This window comes from Neolamprologus brichardi, chromosome 15 (assembly GCF_056152115.1).
Source record: "Neolamprologus brichardi isolate AB-2024 chromosome 15, ASM5615211v1, whole genome shotgun sequence".
In the NCBI taxonomy this organism is placed as follows: domain Eukaryota; kingdom Metazoa; phylum Chordata; class Actinopteri; order Cichliformes; family Cichlidae; genus Neolamprologus; species Neolamprologus brichardi.
Genome location: NC_142118.1, coordinates 29629906 through 29653927, shown reverse-complemented (window position 1 = coordinate 29653927; position 24022 = coordinate 29629906). Strand labels below are relative to the sequence as shown.

At 40.3% G+C, this 24022-nt stretch overlaps 1 protein-coding gene across 2 annotated transcripts in view; it reads right to left on the bottom strand.

Moving 5' to 3' along the window:
* epha7 (eph receptor A7) overlaps positions 1-24022 on the bottom strand; it is an 80112-nt gene that overhangs the window by 33677 nt on the left and 22413 nt on the right. For both annotated transcript variants that reach the window (XM_087852645.1, XM_006796249.3), the window contains exon 5: positions 19374-19709. In XM_087852645.1, coding sequence (XP_087708771.1) covers positions 19374-19709 — 336 coding nt within the window. The remainder of the gene's footprint in view (positions 1-19373; positions 19710-24022) is intronic.

Genomic DNA, 24022 nt, shown 5'->3' with positions numbered 1-24022 from the left:
AGTGTTGTTCAGTAAACATGAAATATTGATGCTTTTAGTTTACATTTTCAGGCTTTTTGCTCTTAATTTAAAAGGCAGGAGCACGACAGGCACCAAGTCCTCATCTGGGATCAGCTGCTCATCCCACACTGTCCCAAATGTGACTAAGCGCACCCCTCCCAAAAATCTAACCACTGGTTCCAGCTTTGAAAAAGATGAAACTGCCATTGCTCACCCAATCCACAAAGCAGAGAGAGAGAGGCGAAGCAATACGAGGAGAAACGGTAATGCAAAGCCAAGCCGGACTCCCCATAGATGTTTTGTTAAAGAAAGTGTTGAAGGGTATCAAAGTACAGCAACTGCCAAGTCGCCAATGATGGAGCGAAGTGAAGCACGACGATCGCTGCTGTTGTCAGGTCTTGCTGATAAGCTAAGGTTTGTATTGCAAGGAGAGAAAATAATAATAGTAGTAGTAATAATAATAGTAAATGGTTGAATATTTCAGTACAGATTGGAAAAACACAAAAACAGATCTTTAGGTTCTTAAAACAACACAAACTATGTAAAAGCTGCGGAGCTCTGCAGCTTATTTCTCAGTTCTTTTTTCATGTGAAGGTGAAAATAGGGCTTAGATTATTTGATAGATACTGATGTATACATATATGATCAATATGTTGGAGATTATCTGAATTTCCGGTTCTTATGTATATATGACCCCCAGGTCTACAAGCTGTTCCTTCTAGTTTTGGGGCCCCACCCTCCCTCCCTTTTTGCAATTCTTACACTTCTTCCCTTTTCATTAGTACATGGGGATCTGCCAGGCCCAGGACCCGGCGCCAATCCGAGGCCTTCCCGAAACCGCAGCTCAATTCATGCTTAAGGCATTCGCCTTTATCTGTCAAACCTAAAACGAGGATGTGAGCCCAGCTAGTGAATATACATATACATGCTGATCTATATATGCAACCCTCCAAAGTATGTATTCCATACATTCCACACACTGTGCTCACAAGGATATGGAATATATTTGAATTAGCCAGTCAATGTGGAGCAGAATTATTGAAAAGCCTTAAGGGTAAAAAAAAAAAGTAGATCCTAAATGATAACAAATTAGTAGAAACTGACATTTCTAACGATGCAGTGACTCCTGATGCCCGTGTCACTGACTTCTCTATTTTAGAACTACCTTGTGTCTGAAGTCATTACTGCATAGATGCCACATTTAATATGCCAGTATGTGTATTTAATGTGAATTTTTTTAATGTTAAGGTAATCCAGTCTACATCTGCCGTGTCTGTGTGGCACCATCTAATTCTGTGTGAGCAACCAGACACTGGATGCTGGCAACAACCTTACATGGAAAATGCAGAACTCATTTGCCTGCACACGCAGTTTCAGTCAAGCAAGTGCATCTAAAGGAAACCGAGTGGTGCAAAGCCTGCATAAATGCACCTGGTGATAAAGGGATAAGACTGGAACACCCAACCGAGTCAGCAGCAGCCCTGTAATCAAGGGGACGGCCTGATGCTGGCAGCTACGCTCATGATGAGTAACCCCCGGGCCAGACACTCTACACAGGCCTCCAGCCAGACAGCATGTGGGAGAAAGAAAAAAATAAGATTGCACAAAGGCCTACTTAGCAGTTGACTACAGTTTTAGGGACTGGCTTTTTGTGTCTGTCATCGGGATGAGCTGTTCTATCACTCAACTGTCTGCTATGAGCTCACTTGATGTCTTCTTTATGCTCAGACAAAAACCAAATGACAGGATGTTAAAGGAACCAGACGGCGGCGCACGAATGCTTACAGCTGGGCGTGTCACTTTGTGCTCAACAAAAATGCAAGCCAAGTATATTTGTCCAGAAAGAGTAATTTCTGAACCAATTGCTCATGTGCAACAGCGCACAGAACGAGCTGATCTTTTCAATGGCTGACCTCCTGAGCAACTTTTCTTTTACATTTTATGTTAGCTTATGGAAACGGCTAATTCATTATGATTGATGACTTCTAAGAACAGAGACAGACACTATATGTGGGTGTGTTTTCATGCTTTTAAAGCAATTTAAAAGTTTGTTTTAATCAAATTTATAACTATGATTTATTATCAAGTGTCATGTTAAAGCCGTTTGTGCTACTAAAAGGTTGCAAAGTCTAAGAAGAGCTGAATATTCCCAGACTGCCCTCTACCCTGAACATTTGAACAGCTTTCAACCAAAACTGCGCTGAGTGATCGGCTGCTTGTGGAAACAAAGCCAGCTCTCAGGTTGCTCAGCTGAACTGGGCCCAGCTTCTCTGTCTTTGCCTTTCAAAGGCATGGACACTGTCCTTTGTCCCATCTACATCAGCCTTATGTGCAGGAGAGACTGCTTATGCAAAGGGGCCCCAGCTATTTTGATAAATTGCAAACCATACTATATCAAAATCCTTACAGGCAAATTTTGTGATTCTGTAGTCCTTTTGATGAGACCATGCACCTTTGTAAAAACTGAGAAAGACCCTAACCCATGCATGTATAACCAGTCAAGTGTGTTTTAAAGATGTGTTTTATTTGTGTTCTTTGCCAAGAATAAAATTTAAAAAGCTTTTTTAATCCCATAGGATTATTGCTACTACATATGAGCAATGTTTCACAACACTAACAAGCTCGCATTAAGTAGCTGCATATCACGCTTGCTCTAGTCCCACAAACTGTGACAGATCAACATCATGACCTTGGGGTGGGAGGGGAAACCGAGGAGACTTCACGCTTATTAGAGCAGCACAACTGATCAAATTTTAATCGCAATCATGATTTTGGCTTCTCATACTAAACGAACACGATCAACCAATACTGAAAACGTGTGCTTCGCCAGTGGAATGAAAAGCAAAAGTAAATCAAGCGCTCCCTAAATCACTGCCTTGCATCCCTCAGTGTGAAGTTTACTTAATGTAGTCTGAACCACACAAAGCTTATTTATATGATTTGTCCACCATCAATTCAGACATCCATAAAAGTAATCCTGTACAGTGTGCCAACATAACGATCAAGCTCACAAAGACTTCGCCAACGAAAATGCATTCCTGTCGTCCAAAGATATATGTCTGATAACGACGGTGAACAGAAGTGGGAAGTATCAAAGTCCAAATAGTTTGTTACTGTACCTAAGTGGAATTTTCAGCTATCTGTACTTGAGTATGTACTAGTGCTGTCAGCGTTAATCTTGTTAAAATGACGTTAATACCATAACCTCATTAACACTGCAAATCTCCGTTAGTGAGTTAACGTGGATTGCCTGTGCAAGGGGCTGCACAGCGCTAACGCATTAATGAGCTCATATCTATCTATATATATATATATATATATATATATATATATATATATATATATATATATATATATATATATATATATATATATATATATATATATATATATATATATATATATAAAGAAGTCATGTCCAACTCTAATACAGTCTATGGTCAGTGAATCTGGGGTTAAGGGGGGACATATTAGAAGAACAAATTCCATTTCCCCATTGATTTCTTTTCAGGACACTTCAAGTGGCTTGTCTCTAGGAAAATTTGTGTTCCGGTAGTTCCATGGCTTATTTTCTTATTCAAACAGAATACAGTGGTCTAGTATGCACATTAACAAATAACTGTTTCACTATTCCGCAGTGGAGTAGGCAGTGGATGCCAGTCTCCCCAGCCACAAAAGAATACAAGAATCTTTCAGTCACTTTTCAGTCGCGGTCGTGACTCTTACGTTGTCTTGACTCTTTCTTTCCACCTGTGCACAAAACCTGCAGCTGACAACAAAAAAGTTCTCACAAGCTCTCAGTGAGCTGTCAAAAAGTCTGGGAAGTGAAGGGAACTACTAGTCTGAGCCATGTCCAAAAAACCAAAAAGTGGTGAATATTTTCTAATGTCAAAATTTAGAAATCTGTTTTTTTTTTTCAGTCATTATCTGTTTAATGATATGGTTTCAGCAGACTGAAACTCTTGTGCATGGAAGTATGAGTAAGTATTGTGCGAGCAAAGCTCCATTCTTCAACAGCCTGAGCCCTGGCTTCCCATCATTTTAATGATGTCATTATTGCAAGATAATTAGCCTTGAAAATGTATCTTGGGAAACAATCTCATAGTTGTACTTTCTCCTTCAAGCAAAGTCTCCCTGTTTGCTGCCAACTGTATATTGGACTTGATAATGGCTCTCTTCTTCTTTGGATGGTTACAGAAATTTAATTCACAATTTCCACCACAATTTCTCAGTGAGGGTAATACAAATAACAGACACTCTAATGGGATGTCAGAGATCATCAGTGAAGCTGGGGAGAAAATAACAGTGATATTGAAAAGGACTTCAAAACACTACGATGAGCTAAGCAACATAATGCTCCCAGTGCACTCAAGGTGGCACCTCATGGCATTAAGCAATCCAGCGAGGTAGTTTTTCCAACAGCTCTATTAGCTGTATAATGTTTTCTCAATTTGGCTGTTCTGTGGCTTTGTGGTAAGCTCAGCTGCTTAAGATGATAGAAGCAGGGAATGGGCACATAAAAACTGAGAACAGACAAATTGCTCTCCCTACTGGGTGGAGAAGTCTGCGTGGAAAGCACTGTACCTCCTTGAAGTCGGCGCACTGATTAAGGTTTGAAGATTGGCCAGACACAAAGAAAAAAAAGAGCTCAGTCTGCACCCTAACTGCTTTCTTTCTTTTGCTGGTAATCTTATTTCTGTTTTAGTTGAAAGGGAGAAAAGAAACAGGTATAGGGTAAAGAGATGCTGTCAGAGCAGATCTATGCACAAAAGAAAAAGAAAGGTATTTCTTAATCTGTCCCCGCAGTAAAAAAAACGTGCTCCGGTCACATAAATATCTCAGCCTCCACATGGAAATAATCAGCAGTCAATTCCATGAACGCACTGTGTTGTCTCTCAAAATGCCTGGCCTAATACAACTCCTATTAGTCACACAGAGACAATTAAAGAAGCTGGCCCAGCTTTGTAATCTGCCTGAATTGCCTTAATCCTTCACTATTAAACTCAAGAATAAATGGTGAGATCATTTATATCTATATGGGGCGGCTGAGCCGTGCCGTAGCTTAGTGGAGACGTGTGGATTCAAACTCAGAAAGCAGCAGCAGGGGGCGGTGGGGGTGGTGGGAGTGGGAGTGGGGGTGCAGCATGCTTGCTGTTTGTGATGCAGATTCCCTGCTAGAGAAGGACCACCGGCAGTGTAGAGCGCAAACATGCAGACAACACGCCACAGCTCATACAGTATGCCGTTTTATCCCGTGGCCTTGTACTATAAGTCGTACATCAGCCAGCCGATGTGATGGAAGGAGGTTTAGTGTTTTAGCGAACTGCAGAGATGCCAATCTGCCTCAGCCTGCATTAATAAAGTTATGAGAGGGCTGAGTGAATCTTGCTGTAAATTTAGATGGGCTATCGGTGCTCAGAATGGAATCTGTACAAAATGAATCTATCATTTCCTGGTCAAATTCATAAGCCTCCATTCTTTCTTTGACCAACTGAAATAATATGTTTAACAATTTTGGACAGTTTAACTGAGACAATGTCTGACATGTGACACGTACTGCACATCTTAATAAATGATAAGTCATTTAAATTAGACCCAATCCTCTGTTTTTGGTCCATTCAAGTCCATTATCACTTAAAACCCATCAGCTGCCAAGCCTGTATGATTTAGAGAGAAACCAAAAACCTTTTTATGGAAAAACTGTAAATACTTTTTTGATGTCAGTTCAGTTGCTTATTGTATGCATGTATAAAAGTTTTATTTAAACTATATTTTCACCCTAAAATGTTATGAATTACATAACACTAAACCTCACTCACCCTAAACTACCCTAATCCTTAATATACCTTAAAATACTTTCCCCAAAGTATTTAACATTAAGCCCAATAATAATAATAATAAAAATAATAATAATAATAATAATAATAATAATACTTGGCAGCAAACTTAGGAACAAAAGTGTCAAAAGAAAAAAAAGTTTTTAACATGACACTTACACAATCAGACTTAATAGCTGTGAATACACACAGCCATATACTGTCTTTAGGGCAGTTTCTCTCTTAACAAAGTCCAGAGAAGATAATAGGTCCATGTGAAATTGGGCCAAAGCAGCTTAAAGTCACATAGCAACGCAAGTGGCAGAGGCCCTGCAAATTGAGAGATGAAGCCTGACATGTTGATTAAGGCCAGCAAGGTGTCACATCATTGTCAGCTTTTGTGTATGGGCTGCTGGATTTGCCATTACTGTAATTGGTGATTTCTGTGTGATAGGGAGGCCAGGGAGACGAGGCTTAAGACTTAGTGGGAGGGTCTGGTAAGAGTTTGCTTTTCAGGGTGCCGAGCTTCTCTCAGACCCCCAACCCAATTACTCCTGGGACAATGAGAGACTGCAAAGGCTTTTGCCTCTTTGTCTCAGACATCCGGCATGTTTACTTAGAGATCCTCCACCCACGCTGTCCACAGTTAATTGGAGAGTTAATGAGTTATTCCAAAATAGATGCCATCGCGTTCATACAATTAAAAGCGAGCCACCTTTAGCTAGCTTAAGGTGGCCAAAAAAAAAAAACTGTGTTAGCAGTGTTGGGAATAAGTCTTCCCCTACAGCAGCACACCATGCATGTACTCGCTCGGTACGTGGGGTGCTTGCACTTGTCTACATTGGCTGTCAGATGCTGTACACTTTCAGAGCTTCCAGACTAAATTCATCTCATGTTATCAACAGCGATTTCATTTCAGCTAGAAAGCAGAGGATGTTATCTGTAATATGTCAGATTAACAACCCCATACAGCTGAAATACATCAGCTCAATGCATTAAATCAGAGGATCTCACAAGCTCGATGTAATTTAATTTTGCAAAGCAGACTAAATCAAATAATGCCGTGACATTAATAAGCGAGTATCTCTCTTCTTAAGGAGTCGTTTTATAAAAGCCAAACCTGCTGAAAAAACAGGGGTCTCTGCAGGCCGTTAATTTCATCTCTCATCTAAATATCTTCTGCCAGTATACTGGTCTTAACACATTGTGACACGCTTTTTGGCAGCATCGAGTTACCAGCGTGATAGGGAGATGATTTGGGAGGAATTTACAAATTTAATTAGCTCAGTCTCTGAGGATACAGGCTCTTCGAACTTTCATTTAGATGTAATCTTTCTTCTGAGAATACACTTCAGCACACAGTTGTCACAGAAGAAGAGCTCTTCTCTGTCTTTACTACTCGATGACAAGAAATAGAACGTGGCTTCTCACTTCCTGAGAGTGTAAATGCAACATAAAGAAAGCTTTCTGCCAGGCGGGCTGTCGAGGCATGTGTGCATTGTTGAAAGGGTGTATTTCAACCCAATGCATCTTCAAAACCCCTAAACAAGTGGATGTTGGGGTGTAAATGTAACTTAAAAAAGATAAAACAATAAAAAGGAAATGTTACAGAATAAGTTTCGTGATGATATTCAGCATTTATGGTTTGTGGAGAGCGTGCTAACAGAATGGGCAACACTTCATTTTTCACAGACAGTTGTTGTTTCACCAAAAACTTCAGTTAATTAGCAAAAAAAAAGACAAGAAAAAAAAACGAGTGTTGCATTATTAAAACACATGGCTTTCTAACATACATTTATCAGTGATTTTCTTTATTTTGCTCTTCTGTACAACAAAAAAGCCAAATACATTCAGTTTACTATGAAATCAAAAGAAAAAAAGCAGATGATTGCATTTTGCAGATTTAGACAAAAGGACTTGACGACAATGAATCCATTTTTCAATTTATTGCCTAATTATTTTCTGTCGATTGACTAATCTGTTCATTAACTAATAACTGCAGCTCTACTGTGTTCTACAAGTGCTAAGAAATTGGCCTAATTAGAGTGTATTGGGCTCACTTGACAGTAATTATTTGCTTCAGAGGATGTAGTGAACCAAGAAAAAGTCTGCCACACTGAATGTCTTGCACTGACGAATGCTTACACCGTTCCACCCCTAAATAAATCTTCATTAAAAGATAAATATACTTCTGAAGGTTTAACATGGTTAAAAACAGGCCTGGCTGCCCTCGTCCCTTTTTATTTAGTGCTCTATTTTTCTTATCCTTAAAAATAAATAACCAACCATACAATTACACAAGAAAATGCTTCAGTAATCTCAAACATAAACCCTAAAAACCAAATTATGATCAACAAAAGGTGCGAGGGGGGTTTCTAGACTCGTCGTTCAATTTTATGGGAAGAAATCCAAGAACAGCAGAAACATCTACACTCATTATAGCCTTAATAGATCATTAAATTACACACCAAATTAAGTGTGGTGGGAAGATAGGAATACATTAAATGAGGTAAAAGTAAAAAAGCAGGTTAAAGATAAGTATACAAATGGCAAAGATGTAGCCCTGGGAAAATGTCCAAATGTATTATAAGCAAATATTCTGCCTAAACACCTGCCCGTGTGCCTTTTCTCTGAAGGTGACTGATCTGTTTCAATCTCTGAAATCACAAGGTTGAATGAGCAATTATTTTCTCCCAGCACTATGACTTCTGTCTCAGGCAGAGCCAAAGACTTCTCACAAAGTCTTTGTCTCAGCTGTCCAAGGAAGTAGGAAATCATCTGAGTCAAAGGCACTGGGAAGCTCTTGGACACAACATCCCTCTTGCCCTCGCTTACTTCCCATAGCCCAGATGTGAAGCCCAAGCGTCCTTTCAAATCCTCAGCTGCCATAATCTTTTTTCCTGTTGTTTTATATAAATAATTAAAAGCAGCCTACCAGATGGCTGTCACACACTTCCTCTGCTTTGATAACAGAAAGGTTTTGGTACAGCTCTGGTTTAAAGGCGTACGAGCGCAGACAAGGAAGCTAGCAGGTGTGCGGGTCCACAACTTTTTTGGTTGGGGTCTGAAAGAATTCGAGACGACAGCTTCGGAGGGTTGAAAGGTTGCCTGTAATTGCCGGCAGCTTGTTTGAGCGAAGGCAAATGGACTTTTCGGAATTTTCCCCCTCTTCCTTTCTAAAAGGCAAAGTGGTCTGACACAAACTCATTATGATTTCCAAGTGTGATGATCTGAATAAAAGGGGAGGGGGGTGAAGCAGGGGTTGAAGACATAATTAGTTTTCCTCACTGCAGGAGACAGTATGCTGATGAGACAATGAAAGACGGAAAAAAGCCGAGCTGTCAGTCTCCCACCATTCTTTTTTATCTCACAAAGCACCAGTGAGCAATGCTCACAGACCCCCCAAAAAAATCCTCACACACCCACCCTGCAACCACAAGGCACGACTGTGTTACACAATGCCAATCTCTGCCAGCACTGCGACCGCAAACTATTTCATAGACTTTATGAAAGAAGGAAAAACAAACATGTTGAAGGGAGTCAACACAAATATAAATGCCCAGCATCTCAAAATAATATCAACTGATTCTACAAAGGTTATGTTTATTCATTCCTACTTACAGACCCAAACGAGTGCTCCACTATTTATTCCTATCCCATTGTCTCTTTCATTGTTTCAGTGACATATTATTCTTCAGCTCTTCACATAACATTTATTTTTAACATATTCCAAAATGTTTCCGAATGCTCTATAGCTGGATCATTACTGTAACGCCATACTTTGAAAATAAATGTAAAAATATGCTCAAGTGGATTCTCTATTATTGTTATGGAACCCAAAACACTGACATTTACAAAGGTTCTTGTTTCTCTGCCACAGCTGTGATGCCTACAGGTGATAAATAACTCCGTTCAAAGTAAGCCAGACAAACTACAAACTACATGCTTTGTTCAGCAACACATCTTGGTAATAAATATATCACTCTTCAGGATCAAAAGAATGAGATAAAAGGTTGTAAACACTCAAAAAATCAAAAGAAAACCACACACAACCCCCCCCCCCCCCCCCTCCCCCCAACATTATGATCAAAGTTTAGTTGTTGATGAAAGATTCCTGCTGTGTGTTTGTCCAGTAAGGAGAATTCTCTGCTATGGGCACCTACGGCATGCAATCCCACTTGGCTTTTATTACCCTTGGAAGTCCTTTTAACTCCTTCGGCAGGAAATGAAACACTCAAATGGCTCTATCGCAAAGTGCCGAAGCCATTTGCAGCCAGGGCTGTGACATTCCTGAGCATGTGTTCCATATAAAGAGAGGCTCGAGGAGTCACAGGTGCACGCTGACTGGGTGTGTGTGATAGGTTTGTGCACTTCAGCAAGAATGCATATGAGAGAACAGACAGAGTGCAAGCAAGCGAGTAGATAAAGAAAGACAAAGAGGGAAAGTTGGGAAGTTACCGAGGCATTACGGCAACCCACGGGCACTAAACAGAGGGCAGCTGCATTCCAGAGTCAAAGCAGGCTGCCTTCACTGGCTGATCAGCACTCAAAAACACAGACGCTTTAAATATAGAAACTCCAGTTCACATTTTTAAAACTGGTTGGCTGCACCATTGCCAGTAACCAATCAAATTCTTTCCTGATTACTTGATGAACTGTTTAGTCTATAAAGCCTCAATCATAGGTTGATTCAGCCTAGAGTGAGCTACAAATTGATTGCTGCATGTGGCCGTGGGGTAAACACTGAAGATATGCTTCACTATAAAATCAAAGAGAAGGAAAGCAGTGAATCAGCACGTCTTCCAGAATTAGGCTTTGCTCAAATGTTTAATATGTTATCAGAATTAATTTAAAACATTGTTAGAACTGTAATGTTAGAACTTGCAGTATCTGTAACTTTCTATAAAAAATAATGCACACAGCAACCGGCCAGCGCTGCAACCGCAGCCAGCATTGTCTAAAAGTGAATTTCCATGAATTTCCCATCTCTTTTCTTTAATTCCGATGTGTCAGCATCTCAGATTTGAAACCACATTAAAGCAGCTAAATCTCATCACAATAAAGGAAATAACAGTAACACGTGGTAGCAATGCAACTCTTTAATAAGAGAGGAAAAACAATAATGGTCGTAAAAAATGAAAACATCTATCAAAGACCGACGTTTTAAGACAGATTATGAATATCAGGTGTGTTGCTCCACCACAGGAAAAGGCTTTTTTTGTCAGCCTGAACACTGTGCTCTGGGTGCTTCATAGCTCTGCTAAATATGTATAGTCTCATCACAGCTCTTTTGTTCTCAGGTCACACTGTTATTTGTCCCACGCCTCATCTGCTGCACCAGACTGACTGCCTTAATTAGTAGCACTCACTGAGAGACATTAATAAGTGTCCAACAAACCTGTGATGGAATATATTAGAGTTCCATTTTTGTCGACAGTGACATTTCTCATCAGCTGCCCCTCAGGTCTGTAATTTCACAGAGAGAATACTCTGCTCGTGATCTGTCACCACGGAGGTGGAGGTGGCACAGACAGGGCCGAGGTGACTTAATCTGGAAAATTCAGGCTGAAACATATTTCTGTTGCTCTTATTGATGCTAAATAAGGCTTCTTTAAGCTTGTTTAAATGAATTACTTACTTTACACTTTAATTAAGCATTATATTAAAAATCAGTTTTCTTATGCATCCCCAAAAAAGGTGAACTGGATATTGTCATCCTCACAGCCTTAACAGTAACATAGTCCTCCATAAATTCAGAGTTTTCTAAGGCTAGTGATGGTACGACTGGTCTGTACAATCTCTCAGTATGGCTGCTATCACTCCCATGTTCCATGTACTTTCATTTGATAAAAATGCCCGGCAAACACTGAATTCAACAAGAAATCATAGCTTCCATGTCATATGCCAAATCTGCCTCTTCCCTGGAATAAATATATATAAACAGATAGTTTTCCCACAAATAAGGTCATATTATCAACTTCCTTTATCAACTGATTGTTTGCAATTAAAATACCAAAAACGTCGCATCTCAAATGCAAAAACAAAGCCAAAGAATCTTTCTTTTCCCATGAGAAGATTAGATTTGCTTGACATAAAGACAGAGCTACTGACACAGCGACCATAACAATCTGAGCCTTGCTGACACTTTGAATACTTTGCCTCAATTATCCACAGCAAGAGAGCAGATTAACCGTTAAAGGCACTTCAAGAGAATATTCTGCGACTTGGATTCACAACCTTTAACTTTGGGGCCTGTCATTTGGCCAGCCCGTCGCCGGAATATAAATGTGTAGCCGAGTCTAGTCAAACATTCTTCCACGTCCAAACTTCCTGCTTTATGCAGCCAGATAAATCTTTGTATGCACAAGAGTTTAAGATATCATAGACTACAGAAGCAAAAACGTAATGCTCCCTAAATATTGGTAAGTGCGAGTGTACAGAAAGTTGTTTAGTGGCCAAGAAAGACCTGTCAAATGTTTCAGCGGATAAATGAGAGCAGCCGCCATCTGTGAGAAGAAAAGAAGTGATTCCAGAAAGGTGAGGGTCTAACTGAAAGTCGTGGAGGGTAAACGCAGATAGACTGCCAAAAAATAAACACAAAAACATTGCCTCAATCTCTTTCTGGTGCCTTGCATAGCCCTGAATAATTTAAGGTGTTTCTGTGTCTGCTCCAGGGGAAAGGACCCTATAGGATGAAAATGAATGTGAATCAGCACTCCAGCTAAACCTAAAACATCAGAATTTTCAGGATGAAGTCATCTCTCTCCCTGCAAATGTACCAAATTAATAATGCCGCATTCAAAAGTAGACAGAAAAGCAGACAGAGCATGTATGGAAACAAAATCGATAGAAAGTAATAACATTTCAAAGAAAGGAAATTTCAGTATGTTTTTCTTTGAAATGTTATTATAACAGAGAATGTAGAGAATGATAGGACATTAGCCAGGAATAGAAGCGGACACCTAAGGCTGTGCGCATTATATTTAAGTTCTAGTCACTCCCCAAAATTCAGCGTTTCTCTAAAATTCACTAATGTTCCCCAAGGAATAAAGCCTCTCTATTTCAGACTCTCTGTGACCTTTCCTCTAATGATGCTGTCAAACCAAAACATCCACTTTAACTGGGAAGACTTTTTCTAACTCGGAGTAAAATTTTGACTAAAAAGCATTAAAAGACAACCACTAACTGCATGTCAGGCCTTACCTCCAATAATCTGAGACCCTTGAGCCAGCTTTTATAGAGAGATTTCTATATATTCAGCTGATTCCTTGTTTTTGCCTTGCTCTCAATGCATTACATTTCATGAGTCCACCAATTGCTTTAAATGTACCACCGATAGAAGAAAAACATTCAAGGAACTACTTTTGGCTGCGCAAAAATCTATATTTGGTGATTAAGTGGATACTTAAAGTTGCGTGAGACATAGTCCATATCGAGTGCAATTCGTGCATTCGAGGTAATGTAGAAAGATGTTCCCATGATTTGATTTTATTAGTTTTAGACAAAAGTGAAATTCTGTCACACACAGAAGGAAGATTTAGGAGACTTGTTAAAAGGGTATATTCATTGTTGGGAGTTTTCACGCAATTTGTTGACAGATCCTGAATACCAACATAAAATTGAATCGGCTCACTAAATCCGTTGTGACTGTGGCCAGTTTTTTCCGGCAGCCTTGCATGGATGTGTCTGTTTGTGTCCTTTCCAAGGTGGCGAAACAGCCAGTTGCTCTGACAGGCCGCCTGCTCCGAAAGAAAGAACTGTCCAACGCTTCCGATAGGGACCAAGTGAAGGGGAAAGAGGCGACGCCAGCTTCTGTGAGGGAGGGCTCATTCAAGCACAGCAGATTCGGGGGGGATTTAGGGAGCTCGTCTGCCAGCAATAAAAGGCTGAAACAGGATACTCGGTGAGATTAATTACCTAGATAGGCCACGATAATGCCATTTAAAATGGGAAAGTAATTAAAGTGCACCTTCCATGAAAATTATTCATTGCTGACGGATTGGGTGACAGACAAATCAGGAGGCATTTACAGAAAAGCTACAGGTTAAGTGCTCTGAGCTGCTGCATTGAGACCACCGCAGTTTTATTGCAGCTGTTGAATCTTAGTGCTTTGCCTGGCTCTCATCAAATTACTGCAAGCATGTTGGATGCTGAGGGGCGGGGGCAGGGGCCGTGTTTAAAAAGAATGGGTTCCCAGGTAACGTAAAACCGGGGACAAATGCTACAAAGGGGGATCCGCTTAACTAGAAAATTACACTGGCTGGCACTGGTCAGTGGGGACTCCTCAGAATCAATCAATCCTTCTGTTTAAGGCCACCACGGCAGATTAGAACACAAAAAGGGATAAATCAATGCTCTTATTGTTCCCCGAGTGTTACTTTCACAAATGCGCTGAACAATATCCTTTTAGTGATGACTGAATGCACATAAAATGGACATATAGGTTACCATTGAGTATCGATTCCTTGCACATGAAGCATCCCTCGTAGCTGTAAACAATTATCAAACCATGTATAAAACAACGCTATCGTCCTTTCTAAACTGCTGGAGGACAGTGAATCAGACTTTAACGAAAACGGCCAAACTAAATGGGAATATTTGCTTCTCACGCAGTGCAAAGGCACAAAGCCTTTTCAGATCAAAGTAAAATGCTCTGCTTACATTCTTATGTGCCTCTTTGCAATTCTTCTTCTTTTTCCTTTTGTGCTGAGAGACTGTACTAAAGGGAATAGCCTGTTGTTCTCTCTGAATGTTTAAGTAGGTTTGTACATGAGGGGGACTATAACATCATCCTACATTCACACAGTGTTGCACAACAAATGAACCGAAGAATGGCTAAAAATAAACAGAAGATAACCCAGCTTCTCATGTAATGAGAAAAGTGTGATTGTTGTAAAAGTTAAGAGTCAGTCTCATCCGATGTCTTGCAATGATGATCATAATATTCTAGGGATTCAAAGTTAATCTCAAAGCTCCTTTAAGGCATTCAAGCAACAACAGCAGCAATAATAATAATAATTATTATTATTATTATTGATTACAAAACAGAAAAATAAGCACAGTTAAAACAAATAAAAACAATGAGTCAAGCATGTAAAGCATTCTGAGTGGTGTTCTTTATCTTTATCTGGACAGTTGGCAGAAAGAGCAATCGGGATCCCAAGGGATGCCTCGTTTTGTTGAACTCTTACAGTTAAAGTTGTATGCAACATAAGATTTCAAGCATAGAGTTTAATTTGATTTAAACTGAATTTTAATATCTTTTATAAAATGCTAATTCTTAGCAGTTGCTTCCAGAGGTGTGTACTACAAAGCAGGACTTTGGTTTATTCAGGTAAATACAAAGTTAAAGTTAACCCTAATAAAATTTAAGTGCTATTATTTACAAGCCTGTGCTTGCTTTTCCCATCTAAAGATGAGGACAAAATTATGAATCCCCATATGAAATATTAAGTGTTTTTTTTTAAACATAGCTTTTTGAAACACACATTTTTCAGAAGGCATACACACAATAGCAGAATTTTTTCCGAAAAAATATTATTAGCCCCCCTAATAAGCTAACCTTTGTACTGAGCTGTAGAACAAAACACTGCTGTATAATGATGTGACTTTAGCGGTTTACCTTGAAGGGACTGCATCCGAGCTGACTGACCTGGAGCAGCATAAAGCTGTGTCTGAAGTAAAATAGGATTATTTTACTACTTCCATCTCATTCTGTATACAATACTGGCGCACATTTTTTGAATTACAAGCGCACTTGTTGCCAAATGCAGTAATCTGATTGGTTATATCTGTTAATTCTACTGTCCAGTAAAATTACGAAGTTGGTGTAAATGGCTGCATTAAGAGCAGGGGAGTCCGAAAAAAAATATTTTCAATTTTCTGTAAAGGCCTTAACAGTCAGGCTTTAAAAACTGTCCAGGTCTTTGGCTGACTGATAAGCTAGAGTAAAAGATTGCAGCCACTCCTCATCCTCAACCTGTGCTTCAGGGATTTTGACAGAATGACTTGAAGGTGTTGATTCATTTAAACGAATGCATTAATACTGCTGGGACCTGGTTTCTGTAAGCATTGGGCCCCGTATATAGAAAAGGTAAACTGTTACTTTGCTTTCCGTGCAGTTTACTTCAAAGTAAAGACATTCTGTTGTTAAGGAGGTACGCTAAAAACAAAACCCTTCTAAATCTGCATTAATACCAAATACTTATGTCTAAATAAAATGTTATCAAGCATCAAAATAACATGTCTTAATCATTATGTTTGTCTGTATCTGCACCAGATATTTGAAATGTCTCTTATTAGATGGCATTAAAGGATTTCTAGGTAAAATCACGGCAGTCAAGATTACAACAGTAAGTAGCATTCCCTGTTCCCTGCTATGAATAAACCTGTGAATAGTTTAGAGCACTATTGTAACAGCTTCTGTAAGAGGGTAACAGGCTTTGTGCTGCTGGCAAGCATTCGACATTAGAATCAATTTCCACGGGCTCTTCCTTCCACTCCATAGTGTTTATACAAGCAACTGATTGCACCTAAACCCCATTACACTGGTCTTGTGCTGAACAGGTGTACACATCATGTACACACAAACGCAGGTCCTGCAGCCGTTCCCATAACCAATTTTCGATCCTATTTCTGTGCCCCTCTCTACTGTGGATTTTTCTAGCTCAGACATGCGAACACCTCGCTTGAATAAATATTAATGGTAATTCTATGAACAGGGCCAACTTACAAGTGGCTGGTAGAACAAAAGGCCTTGTTTACAAGTGTGCTCGAGGAAAGCTAAGGCACGAAGGACCTCTGCGGGCCTCTGAGGTTTGCTGTGCAGCACAGTCAGCTCACAATGGAGTGCTGATTGAATCACACTCTTAACTTTCAGCATAAAGCAGGCAGCAACGATAGCAAAAATCCTCAACTTGAAGAATTTCTATTGAAACTGCAAAGACGGAGCTGAAGAAATCAAGCTTACTAACTTACAGCCTCTACTTAAACTCATTTAAGACAGATCTGAGAGGCAATTAGGTTTCTGGGAACAATAAGCACTCAGAATCTTATGTAGCTCCAGCCTTGCTCCAGACACTTCCTTTGGTATAATTACGGGAGGTGTGAATTCCTCATCAGATGGATCACCATCTGTATTCACAGACTCGTTCATTTCCCCAGTCCCTAGCTACGAGTCTATGTGCTTGCTGATTATCATTTAGCAGAAGGCAATGGGAGGGATGGAGAGAGGGCCGTTTCCTTTTCAAGGTTCTTTCACTGATATGGTCCTTCTCTAAAGTTTAGTCGACTCTGAATGATGATTCAGACTCTAATGACTCTAATATCGCAGTGATTCTCTAATAAGTGGCCATGTCTGCTTGCCAGTTATTTTAAGAAGTTCTGACATCTTAAGCATTCTCCAATAGTCCAGAGAGCAGTGGAACTGCGAGTCTGGCAAAAAGGAGCTAACATCTGCTGAAGAGTGTAAATGAGAACGATCAGATCTATATAAGGCCTCCCAGTTAAAGCAAGTGCTGACAGGACGGGCTTCAACTAATGCAAGTTTTGACCCTCTTTCTATTAAACCAAGCAAAAATAGAGCTTCCATTAAACATCACAGAGACAATAAATCTCATAGAGGATCTAATTTCTACGTGAACTTTACTCATGTCCTTAATTAATACTGATTAAGAGAATAAATACTATTTTCTTACCCCAATCTTCACAAAATGGCCAGACAAGAGTTAAATAGTTGGGTTTCAATGGTAAAATGAAGTCACGTGACACAAACAAATTTCAGTCTCAGTCATTCTATCACTCTGGCACACTTGTTGAAAAAAAGTTATCTGGGGTTAGATAAATGTTGGACAAATACTGACTTCTTATTAAATACATCACTCAGTTATGCTGTGAATGAAAAAAAAAATCATATTAAACCAGTGCTGAATTTTTTCTCTGCACACTTAATTTATTCTTTTCAGCGCAGTCTTCTGTAATTCCAGCCTTCATATTAAAGGTATTATTCTGTCCTGCTGTCCTACCATTGAACAGATGGAGAGGGTCGTCTTGCCATGAAGAACTGCTAACCCTGAATGAATTTGATTAGTCTGGGTTTCAAAGAAGACTTTTAGTATTGCGTCATGGCTGAAATAAAATTTCAGAGACTTTTCCAAACCCAAGCCACAAAACAAAGGCAAAAAAAGCATTAAATATTGAAACATCAAGGAATTAACCAACAAAAGTCGATTCATATAGCCCAAATGCTGTATTTATAGAGTTATGGCATGTTAAATGCTGCTACTTACTCAAAATCATGAACATGACAACATCTTGGCAAAGAACACTGCTCTTTTTCACAATAGCTAATGGCCTAATATTCCACCAGGTTAACTGAGTAATTGTGTGTTGTCAACATGCCACGTATAATTACGGGCAAGTCCAAAGGAGCATGTGATTATCCTCCTCCTGGTGTCCTCGTGTCCTTGGCCATTCAACACCCTGGCACATTCTAGCTTAGGTCTCTTTGACAAACCTGGGCACATGCGTTCAGCTGATCACCTCTGTCACTAGAGCTTGTATACGAGAAAATATTCTGCTTTTGATAGCAGACAACAGCAGGCAGGCATTTACAAAGAGAGAAGTGATCAATATGCAGCATTCCTAACGACTAAAATGATGGTGATTTAAAAGCAGCAGGTGTAGTTATCCAGAGAAAGACGTTATATTGGCAGCTAAAGCATCAACACTGTCTTTGCAGTCTTATTTTTTATTACTACAGTCTTTTGGGCCAACTGTGTTTCACGGATGCTCGAGCATGAAAGAGGAATCTTGTTGAGTGGATCCATAAAAATAATGAATAAAAAAGGCTTAAGAGTTTGTCACTACAAAACACAGCATTTTAATTACGGCTGATTCCCTTGAGAATGAGCTGCAAAGACACGACTAGCTCTTTAGGTACCGCTGGGAGACAGCATCCTTGCTAAGCTAATAGCGTTTGCCACTGTAGTGCTGATATACACATTAAATTAATCTTGGTAATATGCATACTGGAAAATATTATGGATTATATCAGACTGGGCCCATTAATGTTAATGGGGAATCATTAGCTTCCCGTTAGCTTCGAGCTATCGGGAGGTCGAGACCTACTACAGCCGGGAGGAACACCGCTTTCCCGGAACATCGTGCCTCGACCTCCCGGTCGGCTTCGAGCCAGCGTCCGAAGAATGCGGCTAAAATGTTTGCGAGATCTCGCAAAAGTTTTGCGAGATCCCGAGTTTGTTTTGCGAGATCTCGCAAAAGTTTTGCGAGATCCCGAGATCTCGCAAAAGTCCGTCTTAATTTCTTTTTCTCCCATGTCCCCTGCGTAACTTGTTATTGTGTGTGTCAACAGACTATAAACAAACAAGATACAATATTTAAGCATTAGGTGCTTGATGAGTGTATCTTTAAATAAAGGAAACACTACAAATTTTTTTCCACAGCATTTCCATAAAATTGTAACCAATTAAAATTCACAGTTCAAAGTTGTTTGAATGTAAGACAGCATTATTAAAAATAAATAATAAAATTCTTTACCTGCTTGGCCAGTAGCAATGCTAACTGCAGCAAACAGCCTCTGCGTGCGGCTGAGGTCAGACACCCCGTTGACAGCCTCCACCTCAAAAGTGTAGTTGGCGTGAGCGAGCAGATCCACAGCGGTCACGTAAGTGTCCACTAATCCTGACTGCGCGGGAGAGTATCCCACATTTAGCCCACACGGAACACACTCCTCGGGTTCCCAGCTGCAGCGGCGACATATAACCCTGTAGGTGACGTCGTTGCGACCGCCGGTGTCAGCCGGTGGGCTCCACTCCAGGCTAACTGTGGTCTGGTTGATGTTGTAGACCAGGTTCTGTGGTGCAGAGGGAGGTCCTGTCAGAGGTGGACGCCAAGAAAGCAAGTGAGTGCCAAGGAAAGTGACAGTCAAGCATTTGTACTCGCTGGATATGTACTTTAATTGTTCTCTGAAAAAATAGCTAATAGAGGACGGCCAGCTCCAGCCCCAGATCCAAACACTGACACTCAATTATAATAAGACTCAGATCTAGAAAAAGTCATTCAGGTATAATGAAAGGAAGTGAAGGTCAGGTCAGTGAGAATCCAAGCAGCAGACGATCGTTTGACAGATTTCTATGTCTTCCTTTTTTCCTTACTACACCGGCAGCAGCGCACACCTACTTCACTTTTATTTCATCATTTCATTAGCATTGTTGACTCTGAAGTGGCAAGTCCAATCCTGATCAATCCAAATAGATCAGGATATATTACAGCACTGGGTTTTTCTTGGGTTTGTTTGCTTGTTGTTTATTTTGTGGGATTGTGAGGGGGTTTCAAGTCTCTTCTTCGTTTTGTGTTCTCCAGCAATCAAATAAAAGTGGCAATACCAGAAGTTCAAACTATTAGTGTTTTATCTCAAAATATTCAGGAGAATATGCATTTTAAGTGCCAAAGATTTTGTGACTGCGCCTTAACCAGATTTGTTTAAATAACTGCTAGTAAGTCTGATTATAATTAATCAAGGTATTCACCACTTTCCATTGTTAAAAGCTACAAACATTCTGAAGTTGCCAATGTGTTCACAATGAACAAATTGTCCTATTTTAATTTTGAATCAACCTAAAGTCGTATAGCTGCATTAGCTGTATTAGCTGTAAAACACACATTCATAGCTGGTGATTTGTCCCTGTTAATGCTTTGATTACACAATGATTGTTGGTGACAGCATAAACCTGCTGCTGACATGATTGATGATTGATGCATGGTTTACTCCTCAGACTTAGCAGCAAATCAGAAGCCGTGGAGCCAATATCCCAGCCGCAGACAGTGGCTTTCCAGGGTTTCCTTTGAAAAACTATATCACATAGACAGCAGCACAATAAAATGTAGTGGCTTTCAAGAAGCCTGACTCACCCACAACGTTTATTAACGAGATTTAAACCTGGATTATTACCACCCTGTAACTGTCGCATACAATTCAAATTGATATACTAGAATAACGACTACCTCTGCAGCACTCACAGACCATTTCCCCATAAATATTAACATAACAAGCGAAAAGATTAGCTCATCTTGTAAAACAATGAATAACAAACGGCTGCTTTCATCCTCTCACATTCCAGACTATTGGGTTTTATGGCCCAGGTGCTGACATAAATAAATCCCCCCTGACATAGTAAAGATGATATAACTTGCATTCTTTGTTTATGAATGTTTTAGTGAACATCTTCATTCTGTGCTGTTTTCTTAGGTGACGCTTCAGTTCATTCAATTTGTGACATTACCTAACAAAATGGATACGTTCAGTGCAAAACCTATGGACCATCACAAGATTCAAGCTTATTAAATCGGCACTGGGTTGTTTTTCTTTTTTCTACACATTAGAATCAACAACTCGACTGAGACGGCTATATTCAGGATTATCAGGCGAGATAAGAACCAGGCTATGGGCTGGGAAGATGAAAGAGCCACCTGTGGCAGGTGAAGTGGAGAGGAGTGACTGCCAATAGTGCCACTCGACTTCAGCCTTGGCACTGACACTCGACCCACACTCTCAATCTTCCTTGTGCACAAAAGGAGGGGGTGTGACTCACACACGCACACCCCCTCACATGTGCATGCAAACACACTTCCCCAACCTTCCTCCAGACCAGTCCTCAGGGATCTTTTATTCTACCATGATAACATCTCATTTTGCTCGTGCCACTCTCTTTCAGGTCTCAGGTGCAAATGATGATTTTTTTCAGCAACAACAAGCAAAAGGAAATTAGATCAGACTCTCCCTGGATCTGTGTGACCTTTCTGTTTTGTCGTCTTGTTCAGATGCACACTACACTAAGAGCTTTGTCTTTCCCTTATAAACACCTTGCTATATTTCAAATCGAGTAGCAGTGACTAAAACTGTCCCTTCAATGGCTACATTCTGTAAATCTTTTGTAACAGCCAGCCTGTGCGGGGCTACGGAACCAAGCATGCCTTCTATGGGGAGACCCAGTGATCACTTCCTTTGGCTGGCCTGGAAACAGCTCTACTTCATCTGCCTTGCCGTCTCTTTGTTTCTCTGAGTGTACTCTGTCTGCACTCAGAAATACCAAACTCTTCTGGCCTCAGCTTCACCTGCAGCACAGATTTTCACATCGTGAGCCCACCACTGTCAGCCTGTCTGCTCATCCTTACAGCTCAGGGGTTTGTCACTCTCCCTCTTCTTTTTACTCTTTTTTTCTGTCTCTCACTCCCCCACTCTGTCTTATCTTTTCATGTTCTCTCCTCTCACCCCTCCTCCCAGTCAAGTTTCATTTCACGGATTAGCCTGCCACAGCCCCCACAGCCTGAAATGTCTCAATCACTTGCTAGCTGCCCTCCAACTCTGACCAAGCAGCGGTGAGAGTGTTTGTGTAAGTGCGTGCATGTGTCTTGTTCTGTTGCTGTTTTTTTTTTTTTTTTTTTTTTTTTGGGAGGGTGGGGAGGGGGGGGGTTCTACATAAATATGTACAAGCACACTTTACATTTCCTCCTACAACATTTGCATGTCAACATGGCACAGATTTTAAAGCAGAAGTTGACATTTTATAGGATAAACAAAAGCCGCTCACTCTAAAAAGCTGTAAGAGGAAAAAGGCTTCGGTTGTGCAAATGCGTCTACAACAGCTATTAAACTACCATATAGAAAGCACAGGATAGTATTAGATAAATTTAGGTCATGTTTCATCTCCACTCGGAGAGAGTTGTAAGACCCAAGTAAATCTGGGCTTAGGAGAGAAGAATCTTACGCTTATCAGCCTTGAGAGGTGCTCTGGGCTAACTTAACCCTCAACAGCTAATAGCACAGCCTATTACCTGGCTGTGCTCTAATTGGGGAGCTGAGGAGAGAGGAACGGCAGGGGTGAGTGGTATTCAAATCACCCATGAGGTATTCGTCACTCTACAAATGTGCGCTATGACCTTCTGACCTTCCATCTAATGATGCGGCTGCAGTAGAACCTGTTTGAGGGAAGACATGCTAAAGAGGAAAAGAGAGGAGGGTTTTTTGGGGCCTCCGACTTCTACTGCCAAGAATTCAATATTGGATTTGCTCCTTTTTGGCTCAAGCATCTGGAGAGTGTATGATGGCATGTCAACATGAATGACAAATGACTAAGTCTACGTTATAACAATTTATGTTTTGGTGTGTCTCAGATGTACAAATGCGGGGCTCGTGGATTTCACTGTTCAGTTGCTAAAAAGCTTGAACGTTTTGTGAGACTACAATGGTTGACAAACCTTTCTCTTAGATGTCCTTACACGTCGTAGCATTTGAGAATATTGTTTTAAGGAAACAGGCTGTATTTACATAGCCTCCTCTAATTACAGCATGGATCCAAACACATACAGAGATTTACATTGAATTTACATGTGCAGGGCCAGGATGAGAAAAGTGAATAATGGCAAGGAATTTAGACGTGTGTCTCGGTCCGAGTTATCGGTTCAGTGAAGTAGATCCAACTCCAATCCTACACATTTTTTTTAAAATGATCCTCTCTGTTCTAACGGCATTAAATGAAAAGTGTAGTTTATTATCTCTCGCCTTTTGTTCTTTGAGTAATGACAAAATTGCACACATGACAATGAAGGGCATTTTACCAAAGCCCCATGCCACTAAATGCCTTTATGCCAGATTTATATCAGGTAACAGCTCTTTCTCTGTCCCCTAGCAACTCTATTTAGAATGGATCCTCAGATGGAATCAACTTGTTGAGGTGTCACATTTAAGAGGAGTGGGTGGGGGGTAAGGGTGGGAGAAGGAAACGAGTCACAAATGCTCCTTTCAGTCCCTGCTTGCACCAGCACCGCTCACAGCTGTTGCATGATTGATGCCCAGTACTCTGACCTGTCAACAACTCCACTGTGTGCTATGCCTCTGGAGAAAAAGGCTCCTGATGGTCTTCCACACACACATGTATGTGTATATATATATATATATATATATATTTGCATATGAATATCGTGGACAAATATTCAACAAACAAAAGCATCTCTTTATACCACCCCCCTCTTAGCAAATACCACATGGGAAACAGTGTTTTTGAAGCTGTGTTTTTGGAACTTGTTCCCTCATCTTTATTCAACATGGATTTGGCTTTTCATGTCCCCATATTACATCTTTATCTCATTTCCTCTCAAATCCTCATAGACACATCCTTAATCTCTGT